This window comes from Parasteatoda tepidariorum, chromosome 11 (genome assembly GCF_982258835.1).
Source record: "Parasteatoda tepidariorum strain Cologne lab strain chromosome 11, Ptep-v5.0, whole genome shotgun sequence".
Lineage (NCBI taxonomy): Eukaryota > Metazoa > Arthropoda > Arachnida > Araneae > Theridiidae > Parasteatoda > Parasteatoda tepidariorum.
The window spans coordinates 84608813-84622633 of record NC_141765.1 but is presented as its reverse complement, the minus strand read 5'-3'; the positions used below and the strand labels follow the sequence as shown (position 1 = coordinate 84622633).

At 28.3% G+C, this 13821-nt stretch overlaps 1 protein-coding gene across 2 annotated transcripts in view; it reads right to left on the bottom strand.

The window, feature by feature from the left end:
• LOC107446427 (sugar phosphate exchanger 3) overlaps positions 1 to 13821 on the bottom strand; it is a 53816-nt gene that overhangs the window by 20339 nt on the left and 19656 nt on the right. For both annotated transcript variants that reach the window (XM_016061067.4, XM_016061068.4), the window contains 2 exons: positions 7829 to 7913; positions 3643 to 3779 (listed from right to left, as the gene is read on the bottom strand). In XM_016061067.4, coding sequence (XP_015916553.1) covers positions 3643 to 3779; positions 7829 to 7913 — 222 coding nt within the window. The remainder of the gene's footprint in view (positions 1 to 3642; positions 3780 to 7828; positions 7914 to 13821) is intronic.

Genomic DNA, 13821 nt, shown 5'->3' with positions numbered 1-13821 from the left:
TTACTAGAAACCCATAGGGTTCAAACATTTTATTGGTTTTGAATACACAAAAAACTGATATTTCAGCTGGCCTGTTTCAGGTACCTTGGAAAACTTTTATTTATTTATTGAATGGTTCCAGGTATCCAGTAAAAATTTAATTTATTACCTGGTCAATTCTGAGTAAGTAAAACAACATAACAATCATATTTGCTTCTAAACCATTTCAGAAGATGAAGTTCTAAGTAAGATCTAAATACTCAAAAATAAAAACAGATGAATTTATTTTTGCACTTTCCAGCCTATTTTGAAGCAAAGTTAAAAAAAGCTTAGAACAGCAGTTGCAAAATTGGTGGGGAGATAAAATACATTATAAGGATTGAGAATTACATAGCAATCCAAGAAAATGTCATTGTATGCAGCTGGGGGTACTTTCCTATTATAAACTTTCTGTTTGTGCCCCTACGAACTGGTATTTTTATTTATTTGGTACTATTATTGTCACTCTACTGTTTGAAATATTTAAAACTTCTTTTCAATATTTAAAATAAGCACAGAAAATTTTAAAATTAGCAATTCTAGTTCATTTTTGTGTTTTCAGCTACTTTCGATTTCGATCCAAGTTTTAAAAAAAAATTTTTTTATTCATTAATTTTTGTAATTTGGTAATATGTACATTCAAGAACTGAGTATATGGCAATGCTGCAAAATGCCATTTTATATACTCAAGGGACTAAATATATTTTTTAGTTTTCATTACATTTGATTAATAATTTAACAGCATATACCAGTAATTTTCATAATTTGGAGCCATTTATTGTTCATATGAAAAATATTTTTTCTTTTATGTTTTAGAAACTTAATCTGATTTTTATTCATAATATGAGCATTGGTAGCACCTTTAAGAACAAAAAATATATGACAGCGATTAAAAAAATAGTATTTAAAAAATAATTAAACACCCCTAACCAGAAAAAAAAAAGCTTTTTTATGGTAAATACTTTGCATTGTCCTTTCTGTTACCATAATTAGTCGAATAAAAATTATTTATTTATTATATAAAATATTTATTTATCCACATATTATATAATTTAGCTTATTAATATATAGTCTAAAACAAATACTTTAAAATTTATTTAGAATTATTTAGTACATTGGATTTTTGTCCCTTAAATGTCATGGCTGTTAGCCTATCGATTACATTATTTACCAGTTTTCCTTTATTTTTTTTTCTCTTTACTTATCATTAATTAAATTAACTAATATTTGTCAAGAAATATTTACATTGTTATTGACCAAATGATGGAGTTATTGACCAAAGGATGGAATATTTGTAATAATAAATTACTTACTGCAAAATAAAAACATCATATTACTATTAAGCTACTGGTGATTGACAGTGAAATGATGAATTTTTGTTGTGTGGATAGATATATGAGAAAGTTACATAAGATCTTTGTTTAGAATACGTAGAAAAATAACAGGGATTATGGTAACCAAAGAGAATTTTTTTTTTTTATATCTGGCCAAAAAAACAAAAACTAAAAATGATGAAATAAAAAGAATTGTAAGAAAAGACTTACATAGTATAGAAGAATTACAAGTGTCTAATTATTTTTAAAAAAGACATATTTTCTAACAACTAAGTTTTTTTTTTTTTTTTTTCAATTTCTAAATAACACCATAAGTTGAAAATGACCATACACTGTTTATTATTGTCTTAATTTTTCTGAATGTAAAAATCAGACCTAAATTATGATATTTAGACTATTAATTTATAGCTGTGACAATGAATGTCTCGCATTTTAAAGATAAATTTCAAAAATGAAGTAAATTGAGTTACTAATACTACACATATATCTTTTTGAAAAAAAAGTTCTTGGAATAAATGAAGGGAAGTTGAACATCAGTGTTTAATTAGCATAATGTGTTGATTTCTTTCTTATTTAATCTATTATATGACTTAAGAAAACAAGCCTTTGTTCAGACAACTACAATGATGCTTGCCCTATATAATGTATACCTAGTCCATTTTGATACAATTTCAACCAGGATTTTGAGCATTTCTAATTCTGCCAAAAGATGTCTCCACCTTTGTTTTTAAATTAATATAAATATGAAATTTTAAGATGCTATAAAATTTATGGTTTTAACATTTATTTCTCTTTTTTCCACTGCTATAGATATATGGCTTGAATTTAGCATTAGTACTTTTTTGTTTGTTCTGGTTTTAAAGCTTAAGAAAGGACAGTTGTTGCAAAAAGTTTAATTTTATTCCTTTGTATTTTTATAGGTTAAGGCAGTTCTCTCTTATTTCAAGAAATATTTCTAAACAAGCACTTTTTTTCAGGCAAAAGCTTTGTTGCCAGAGAAAAACTTGTGAAATATATGTCAGTACTAACCGTACTGTTGATGCTAATAAATAATTCAATCAGTTTCAAAGTGACAATCGCACCAATTGAAACTGATTTTATAAAATTTTTCCCTAAGTATGTAACCCCTTCACAACATATTTGCTCTTTGCAGTAAATACCAACCAAAACTCTTTGCTATTTTTGTCTGGCTAGTTGAACATGCACGAAATGAACCTACCTTCAACTGTTGCTGAGGAAAGCTTTTTATTCATGGTCATATTTGTGGCTCACTAACACTTTTGACTGTTTTCAATAAATCTATTTTGGATGTCAAAACAAATAATTTTGGTTTTTCTTCTCTTTATTATCAATATCCAGAAATCATGGGATATTCATGATATAATTTGGGTTCATCTGAAGAAATGAAAGACTCTGTTTTTCTTTCCAAAAAAATAATGCATTAATGTTTTTTTTCTCTTCTTTTTTTCACATGCACCGCATACGTATAAAAGGCTTATAGAGTCTCTAATTTATCTCCAATTAAACCCCTTTCTCTTTCTTGAACTTTAAGTGCTACAAGTTTCATACATTTTATATTGTATTCAATAACATTATTATTTAACAGTAAACAAAATATAGAATTTAGCCCATTGTCGTGCTTTGTTTGGTTTGATATTCATTTGTAAAAGCATTTAATAATTCAAAAACCTGTTATAAAATCAATTAAGTATCAGAAACCACTTAATAGAAGAAATAGGTAAACCATAAGCATACTTTTTTTCATCTAGGATAAACAGAAGGAAAATGATATCACTGAATTAATTTAATAACTATTGAATGAAAAGTAAAAAAGTTAATTGTGCAGAAATAACTAAACTCAGTAAATAATTTTAAGAAAAAATTTAAATTAATTTGTTTTTTTTTCACACTATAAGAAGGAACAGTGTTATGGAGTATTAAATGCACTTTTTAATAGTAAAGTATTGTTCAGAAAAAAGATATGGTGTCAAAGAATTTATTGCTTAGCAATGAGATCTCATGCAGATCATGAAACGACTTTAAAATACTTATATGTAATAGCTCTTTAAACTAATTTTAACTTCACATGAACAGCAGATGACCTGATAGTTGAAGCAGCTTGTGAAGCAAAAATATTTTATGATAAGATAAAAAAAAGAGCATAAAAAATTAAAAATTGGGAGGAAGTAGTAAAATATAAACTTCCCTTTAAAAATAGATTTGGCAAGTATGAAAATGGAGGGAAATTTAAAAATAGAAGAAACAGGTAAAATAAAAATAACTTGCATACAGCTATAACTCCTGGCAAGCAACAAGCATTGCAAAGACCCACAGCTTTTGGCCTTTCATAACTTAATTTTTCATAGGTACTGTCAGATTTTAGTAGAGGCTGTTTATCTGGCCCATTGTCATTGGGATCTGGGAGACCTGTAATTAAATATATACTTATTGCAACATAAAATAAAAATAAAATATGCAAATTGAACTTTTGTGATACTTTAAAAGAAAATAAATGGTGATTTTGCTGTAATAATGAACAGGTTAATAATGATTTTAGAGTAACCCAGAATAAACTAAATGGATAATTTCATGAAAATTTGTGGAATTCAATTAATTAAAGAAGAAACATTCATATTATTTTAGTGATAAAAAATTGACAATTTTGTTTATTTATAATTTGTTAAATATAAAACATTCCAACATTCTTTAAGAATCTTTTTCTTGCTCTTCATGTCCTCAGAAAAAAAGTCTGCAATCTCTGAAGCACGTTCGCTGCTTCATTAAACGATGGTAATGGATTTAAAATCATCACTAATAGATTTTATCATCCCCACAATTAAAATCACCAGTGATTCACAAACCATCAGATTGATATCACATTATGAGTATTTCAAATAAATATTAAGCTCAGTATTATGCTAATTGAATAATGGTAATATTTTTCTCATTTGGCACTATTATTAAACTATCATTTTTGATACTGTCTTTAAAAAATTTTATAAGCAGAAAGTTCTAATTCTAAAGCTTAGATCACATTTTTTATTTATTTATTTTTTTAAAGTTTGCACCAGAATTCAATTGAGCTAAATACAAGCTATTGGCTCAAGGGCTTGTAAAGGAAGGCTCTATAAGGCAGTAAAGGAATCAATGATTCTTAAAACACATGGTTGTAATTTACTAGTGTGGCATGCAAAAAAAAACTTTATTTCAACATTCTATAAATCCAGTTTCTAGTGATCTGAACATTGCAATAAGCAAGATGACATAGCAATTTTTTTGTAAGTTTATCTAAATATTCAATGAAAATGACCTACGTCATACAAACTGTTTATTAAATCTGTAACTTGCAGGATAAGCTTTAAAACTCTTTTAGCAGCATGGGTTTTCAGTACCACATCAAGGAGTGCCAGTTTTTGGCTTCCATAAACAATAGAACAGATCAAAACAGTTTATCCCTTGATAAATACCTCCATGAATTTGCCTTCACCTTTTACTGTGTATATCTAATCTGGACAAAGATTAAAATGCAACCAGTTTCATCAGTTGTAATTAAAATGCAGCACCGATGTCAATCAAAGATGTAAGCCTGTTTTCTTGCCACTTTTCAACAGAGGTTTCTTAAATGCTTGCCAGTTCACCACTTATTGAATGATAAGCCCAGCCCCATAAACATATTAAATCAGCCAATTCGGCCAGTGTTATTCAGGGCTGTCTACCCACCCACCTGCCCAAAAAAAATGGGTGGGATTTACCACAACAAAAATGTAATTCCAATTCACTAGTATATAAGGCATGTTAACTCAATACCTATGGTGGGGTACCTTTTCATAGATGAAGGTTGACATCGTCGATAACTTCTATCCCCACAATATGCATGACTAATTATTCATAATATTTGGTTAAAATATAGTAAATTTTAAGACAAAATAAAGAATTCCCCATTCAAATCAGTTTAAAAGTATGAGTGCTCCTTGTAGTCATCACTACTGCTTCCCAGTCTATATTTTATTTATGTAGATTACTTTTCATCATTAATAATCCTTCTGAGGGCTAATTTAAAAAAATACTTAATAAAACTTCTAAGCCTAACTAAGTTTAGATAGCATACTATTTTTTTAAAAACATTTTATTTTTCTTGCCCTCTTAAAATATAGCTTCAATATTTTTTCTGCCTTTATTAGCATAAATTTAAATCTTATTATTATATATGCTAAGTGTATTACCAATGTCTGTTTTATAATGGTCAAAACTCTGTATATTGATTTTATTAATAATAGAACTTTTAAAGAAGTATTTTTAAATCATGTCTCTTAAATATCATAATTTCTATAGAATCACTCCTGGAAAGTTATGCTCCAAACTGTATTCTTACAAGATAAAAAAAACCATTTCCCCACTTCATTAAATAGAGCTGTATAAGATGGAAACTCTCTTCCATATTTTCCCATTTTAAAAACTAACAAAAAGTAAGTAAATTCTTAATTAAAGAAATAATAAAGTGCTGAAAATTTTTGACTTTGTTAAAAAAATTTATAACTTTGAAAAATTAAGCATTTTGAAAATATGAAAAACAGGGTGGCAACTCAAATCAGGTTTCAAATTTTCCTGATTTTTCCAGGTAAAAATCCTAAAATTTCCAAGTCAATGCGCTTTTTTCCCTCATAAAGATTAGGTTGGGTACAAGAAAAATGTTAATATTATAAAGTATTTTATTAAAAATATTATTTTTTTAATGTTATTTTATTATCTTTGACTCAGGGGATAGAGTGCTAGCCAGGTCCCCTTATGGGAATGAGGTGACCTGGAAAGGTTCTCTATTCTTTAAGAAACCATGGGAGTTTAACAGGGTTATAATGAACCAAATTTTGATGCAGGCGAAGTATTGCTAAGTTGATGGTATTTCGACTGTTTGGCAATAAATTTTCGTCTAAAAGTGGGTATAACAGTTGGTAAAATAACTTTAATTAAGAAAATTAGTAAATAATTTAAATTAGTAAAATTAAAAAAATTCCAGCTTTTCTTTAAAAAATCTCTGATTTTTCCAGGTTTCTGTCCAAATTTCTATGATTTTTCCAGGTTTTTTTCAGTACATAAAATTTCCCTGATAATTCCAGGTTACTATTGATTCTTTGGCAATGATGTTATAAGGTGGGTGGCCACCCTGGAAAAAAAACGATAACAAAAACGAAAAACTTAAGTTATTTTGTTAAAAGACATCAATTTTTTTTTCTTTCTTACATATACAATTACAATGAAAAATTGTGACTACAGAATGTTTGTTGAGAGTAATGAAGTTGCATAAAAAATAAAAAATTATAGTACATAATTACTGACTTACGACCTTAGATACACAAAAATCTATCTGATACAAGTATGTATTAAACTTTAAACACAAAACTAGAAATAAGTAGATGGGTGAGAGATTTTTACATCTATAGAGAGACATGTCATTATAAATATATGTAACATAAAAAGCTTCTATTAATCTTTTTATGTTTTTTCTTTCTTATAAAACAATTCCTAATTTATTATTCCAATCGAAACACTTTCTCACATTTTTAAAAAGCCACATCCTGTTCTTAAATCTATTTTTGGCTCAAGAATACATTCATTAAAAGTAAGATATTTTTCCCCTTTGCTCTTTGTGGGAGTTGTATGACCTATTTGATAAACCAATTACAATTACTAAGATTTCCCCCTTTCCCTAAATTGAAACATTTTACGGATTTACTTTGCAAGATTTTCCCTAACATATAATGAAGAACATAACATTTTGTGACCACTTTCATAGCTGATCTCTGTCTAATAATTAATAAATAAATTTTGTACCCTCCTTTCTTGCCTAAGACCTGTTTTAATCCTTCCACTTGGCAATGATGTTATAAGTCATCAAAGATATGTAATATCGCATTTAAAATTAAATCAATCGGAAGACGGTACATCAAAAATATGGAATAGCTCATTCAAACGGGCAGTTGGAAATTTATCAGACAAATTCTTCTTCAACTCATGGCAATTCATAATTCATCCAGTATATTCAACAAAAAATATATTTTTCAATCATCAAACTTTTCGTTTATATAAATGATACCTACACCCAGTGGAACTTAATGATCATCGACTTTTGATTTGTGACACAACATTTGGTTACCACTTTTATAGCTGATATCTGTCTAATAATTAATAAATAAATTTTGTACCCTACTTCACTGCCTAAGACCTGTTTTAATCCTTCCACTCGGCAACGACGTTATATATATATATATATATATATATATATATATATATATATATATATATATATATATATATATATATATATATATATATATATATGTATATGTATATATATAAAAATATATATACATATATATATATCCTTCAACAATTTCACATTCAACATTAATGAATAAAAAAGATCAACTATTTTGTAAAAAAACATGTTTAAAAAGAAAGTGCAAATTAATGTGACTCACCAACATCACGAGGAGAGGATACAAGACTGAAGAGTATGACAATTCCAAAGGCAAATGTTACACTTGATGTGATTAAGAAGGAATACTAGAAAAATAAAATGACATTCACATAGGATGAAATATTTCGTGAACACATAAAAAAGAAATAATCAGAATTCAATAAACTAGCAGAGAGAATTTGTCATATGCATAATAATTGAACTTTTATCTTGAATACACTTAGTCCTTTTTTTTCTTGTTACAATATTTCTAAACATTTCTACTATGAGAACATTAACTTTAAATAATGACAAATGAAAATCAAGGTAATCAGTAACAGTAGAAACAATTCAAAGCGGCCACATTGCATATTTCATTCAACTTCCTTTTGTACAATTAACATCTCAAATTCATGTATGCATTGAATCTACAAGCTTCTGGAAGTACATCTAATTATATCTAGATAGTACCATGCATTGGTTATGCAGGTCTTAGGATCCTGCAAATTAGGCAGAGGAGAAAATTGCTGTTGATTGAACCTAATTAACATGCCTCAAATATTTTCTATAAAGTGAAGACCCAGACTTTGGAGGAAAGCATTGAAACACAGATTGATGCTCATCGAACCAATATTCAACACTTTGTGCACTATGCATAGTTGCATTATTGTCAATGAAGTATACGTCATCTTCTAAGTAAATATTTAATTGTATGGGATACCCAGTGTGAAGAATTGTGGCAAACCAGTGACATTGTCAAAGAGCATTACAAAGTTTTTGCAGAAAGATATTTAATTTGGATAAGCAAAAAATTTTGGTTTCGTTGCTGTAGAATTTTTTGAAAGATGTATCTTTTACTGAAGATTTATAATCAAATGATGCCGTTCTTATGTATCAGAGGAGGAAGAAATGCTCCCAATTTTTCTATTCTCCTTTTGGAATAATCCCAGATCAGAAGGTGAGAAATCATCCCGTCCATTAGAAGCAAACCTCTGCTTTTAAAAAAAGCACCAGGTCATCTCCTCCACACCATATCTAACCAATCTATTATTATTTCTTTACACATCCAACCTTTTTTGTTCGCTTTCACAATTATGCCGGGTGGGATTGCCTTTCGGTAACGTTTCTCTCTTAAAAATAATCATCTCCATTTGCTTTCTTTCATCTTTTCTCCATTTGCAATCTTTTCTGCATTTGCTGTAGAAGCTAATACACAAGTAATGGATGTTTTCTCCTTCCCAGTAGTACTTATTGGAAAACTCATTGTTTCTGTTTTGTCAACAGTTTTGCTAGCAGGGCAATCAAATGTTAAGGGTGTTTTGTCCAAGTTTATCAGGGTGCATAGCCAAATCTTTCAACAAAAAATAAGTACTTTTAAGTACTTCTTAAAAACTCAAAAAAATATTTTTAAGCATTATATGCATTGACAAAACGCAAAATAATTTTCAAAGACTTTACATGAGCATGATAAAATAACCAGTTTCTGACTAAGAACTCTTTTCTTGATTATATTAGCCATTATAAAAAAAAGGTTTTTCAGTTTGATATCAGATGGTAGAAAATGAAGCCTGAAATTGAGAATATCTTGCAAAATGCAGCAGAGTTGCACATGGGAGTGCAAGAATCTCACCAAATCCCCAAGCTCAGTAGACGCAAATGTGGACTTTCAAGAATTTCACTGAACACGTAAGATGATTGGCGCTTTCATACGCTATGGACCGACGGGATGCCGAAATAGATTGTGATTGAATTACTTGTTAAAACGTTGAATTGAACAATGCAAAAAGCATGCTTTTGCTTAATGCGTGGCAAAAATTGACATGGTAAAGAAAAAAAATCTAAGCACTTTTTAAAAACACCCAATGAAAAAAGCACCTATAAGGGCTTTTAAAAAACGAAAGTCGAAAATAAGCAACTTTTAATAGCGCTACACACCATGTTTATAATTTCTGGGGGAGAAAATTTTTCCACATCAAGTTTTTTGACTAAGTCTTTTTTTGAAGAAGTCTTTTTTTTTTCTTCCAATTTTCTAGAAGTTCTTTCCCAGCAGTGGTCCTAGTTCTTAAAGATTTTTTTTTCCTTTCTTGAAACGATAGCACCAACTTGGGAAGCCTTTAAAACCCTGAATGCCCAGCTGGCTAGCAATTATTTTAGCCTGTAGATGAATTTTTATTGTCGATACTGGGAGTCCTTTGTCTCAATGTTCTTCAATCCATTTAGCTAAATCACTTTCCAATTGTGGAAATTTTACTACTCTAGACCTTCTGGCACAATTTTGTTGGGACAAATTCAAAATTATTTCTTTATTTGCTAACCATCTATGAACACATTTTTTTTTTCATTTACCTCAAAATCTCGAGCAGCAGTTCTTCCAATTTGATCTGCGTTAGCAACAATTTTTAATTAAAAAGCTGAAGTTACGATGTTGTGAAGACATTTGTTAGTTCTAAAGTACTAGAAAAGTACAATATTAAAACTAAAGTACTATACTCTTAAAAAGAACATACGATAGCTAACTTCATCAAAAAATCCAAATTTCTAAATATAAGTTTTATACACATAATTTTTTCATGCCCTGAAAACAAGAAGGGGAAGAAGGGGTAGCAGTAAGATAAAAGAAAGAGAAGGAAATGTATTAATAATATTCTGTAGAGCTGGGGAAAGGAGCTAAAGAAAAAGAATGTGAAGAAAGCGTGCAATATGTTGAAATACATGCGACCCCCCTCCCATTGCAAGGTCACCTTATTCCAGGTGCAACAAGGAAGAATAACTATTTCATTCACTAGTTACAATAGTAACGGTCAAATGTAACGGCAGCCTGTGAAATGCAGATTCTTCAGTGACCTACAGTAAAGAAAATTAATGGTTAAAAAGAAAAGTGGTAAAAAGAAAATTAACGATAACAGTAGTCATAGGAGGGATAAAACTTGCGGAAGGATTCCATGACGTTTAAAATATTTATGACATTGACAGCCCAACATAAATTTAGTGTGAGTAAAAATAAGAATGAAGCATTTCCCTCTTCTCTTCGGACTGTGAAACGTTTCAAATTTGGAAGGGAAAGATAAAATATTTCTTTCTTTCTCCTCTCAACCACTGCTATCGTTAGTACAATGACCTGTGTGAGGAAGGGTTTGGAATAACAGCGAAACATACCGAAAGTTAAACAAATTGTTCTTTTGATCACTAGTTGTAAACAGGAGATTTTAATTTTTCCTTTGTTTTTCATTTTGTTTCTAAAATTTGATTTATTATGAAACTGTTCTTTTAGCTGGGTTTATTCTAGCTGCATAAAAAAGAAGAGATGAATTCTGAAAAGAACATGTTTTCTCATAATTAAAAAATCATGGCTCTAAAGAAGGATATCCAATTATGAAAATAAAAGTTCTTATTGTTTATCATTAAAAAATTTAAATTTTTAACCAAAACAGTTAAACATAGATAAAAATCGTTTTATAACTACTTCGTAAGAGAACTTAATAAAGAAAGAAAGAAACTACGATTGCACTGAATTTAAAAAGGAAACTTTTTTCTAATAAGATAAAATCTTTCATCTCCAAATCTTACGCTTCAAATATTTATTATATATATATATATATATATCAGTGATAAATAAGTTTACAGCTAATGAGAAATAAGGAAATATTTAAAAAGTTCATTTTTGATTTGTAGATAAAGGAAATGCTGAAGTTAACAAGATGAAAAATTTTTTACAAAAAAAATATAAAATAAAAATACTTATTTTCAAGAAGAAAAAAATAAATTATGAATTTCAATGACAAATGAATGAATTTAGTTTCTGAGACTAAAGCAAATGTTTTGATTAAAATATATTAATAGTTCAAAGTCTTGTTCCATTTTATTTTTGGTATTTTCTTTAAACTTAGAAGTGGGATTTGTTTTGAAGAACATTTTTTTTTCTATTTTTAAATTTTTTTTCTTTCTTTCGAAAATTAGTCTCTCTTTTTGCGGTCGCAATTTGACAGTTCATACATCAGTCAACGGCAGATCGGTGTGAATTTATATACTCCCGTGATTTCTTTTAATTAGCCGTGTTTATTTAATGCAGAAGCATACTTTTCATTCCTATTTCTTATATATTGAATGCATTGGTTCGCCAAAGGAGCAGAAATTTTTAATCAGCTGATGATTTATAGCTGAATTTATAGATGAGAAGAAGAGAGTTAAAAATAAGGCATACTAGTTCAATTATTCTTAAGTTTCAAATCAGAATTTGTAACACCAACTGCAGATGATGTCATACGGTTTTTTGTCAGTCGAAAACTTCTTTAATCAAACTATATTTTAATGAAAAGAATAAGAAAAACGTTTTTAGAGCAAATATTATGAAATAGGTTTGTAATTTTCGAAAATATTCAGTACACATCTGTTTTTAAATAAATCCAATGTGATCGAAAAATTATCTCTTGTGGCTCGGGGAAAATTGAATTCTTCTTATAGACCTCATCGGTACATAGGTCGCACATTGTGTCAGTTCAACTTTTAAACACATCAACCGGATAATACTGTAGTATGGGTTAAATTACTGAAGTATGGGTTGTAAAATATATGCAAGCTTCAATGTTCCAATACCTTTGCATGTTAAGAAATGAGATTAAGAAGCTTTTATTCCTATGGAAAAAAACTACTCTGTTGGAAAATATTATTCTTTTCTCCGCACTTAAAATGGCTTGTTTATAGCTTATGGAATTACTCTGAACAAAGATCTATGCCTTTGATTTATTATGTAAAATATCACAAATAATATATAAATTTAGATTTATCTCTTTATACCTAATATTTGAGAGAACTGAAAAATATTAATTTCAACCAGAATGAAAAAAATGATTTATTGAAATTTTTATTAATTAAATACATATCATTTATTGTTTTTTAATTGAAAAAAAAACTGTTTTTTAATAAATTAAATGTTATAAACTTTAGTCTAATTAGGACATATTAAGTGAGAATGCCATACAACAAAATCATGGAAATAAATACTATAACTAAACCAAATTTTATTTGCAATAAATTTTTTTTTAATTCTAAAATGGTATAGCTATAAAATAATACTTGATAGATTTAGCATTCGTAAGTTCATTTACCTTAACTTTTTATGCAAAAACAAGCATGAGAAAAATAAAGTTATTTAATAAACATAAATATAAATAGTTGAGGTACATGTTTGCCATTTCTTCTAATTACACTTGAACCAGCTGAATACCCGCTTTTCGCAAGGGAATATTTAAAAATAAATTTAAAAAACCAATAAATCAGTATTGAGAAACACTACAAAATCAGGAAATTAAACTGAAAATCATACACCGACACAATTAAAGAACTTGGAAGAACCAGACAAGAATTTTTTGGGGGGAATTAATGAATCAGAATTAATGAAATTTTTAAAAAAAGTGGTTGCATAAATACAGGTATGTTTAATGTAACAGAACTGTTCTTGCTTTCACTTAAATTTTAACGTAACTAATTACATCAGTTTTCAGAATGCTTGCATGATTTTTATTTCAAATTAGGTCATGGTAAATGAATAAAAACAAAGAAATATTTGTCTCACTTTCTAATAAATTGGTAATAAAATAGTTCAAATGAAAAATTTTCTTTTGCTCTGAAAATGTCACTAGCCTGTTTCTTCTACTAAGTTTTTCAATTAACATAGCTAAAATAATTTCAATTTTTTAATTTAATATTGTATGTTGTTATCTTCGCTGGTTTTATGTTATTGAAGTAAGCAAAGCATGATGTTCGTAATTCGTATTGAATAAAGATAAAATGTATTTAACATCTCTTGGCTTAATGCTATTGCTCATGGTAGATTCATGATCGTTAAAATTCCCCTTAAATTAAACACTTAATTCCAAAATATAGGTATTAAAACTGCTTGCTACAGTGTTAAAAATCACCAAATATATCAATAAAATATTTTATCCCTATATAAGTATATTTGGTACTTATTGTATAACCCTTCAACATTTAGTTTATACATATTTGTCAGTGGCA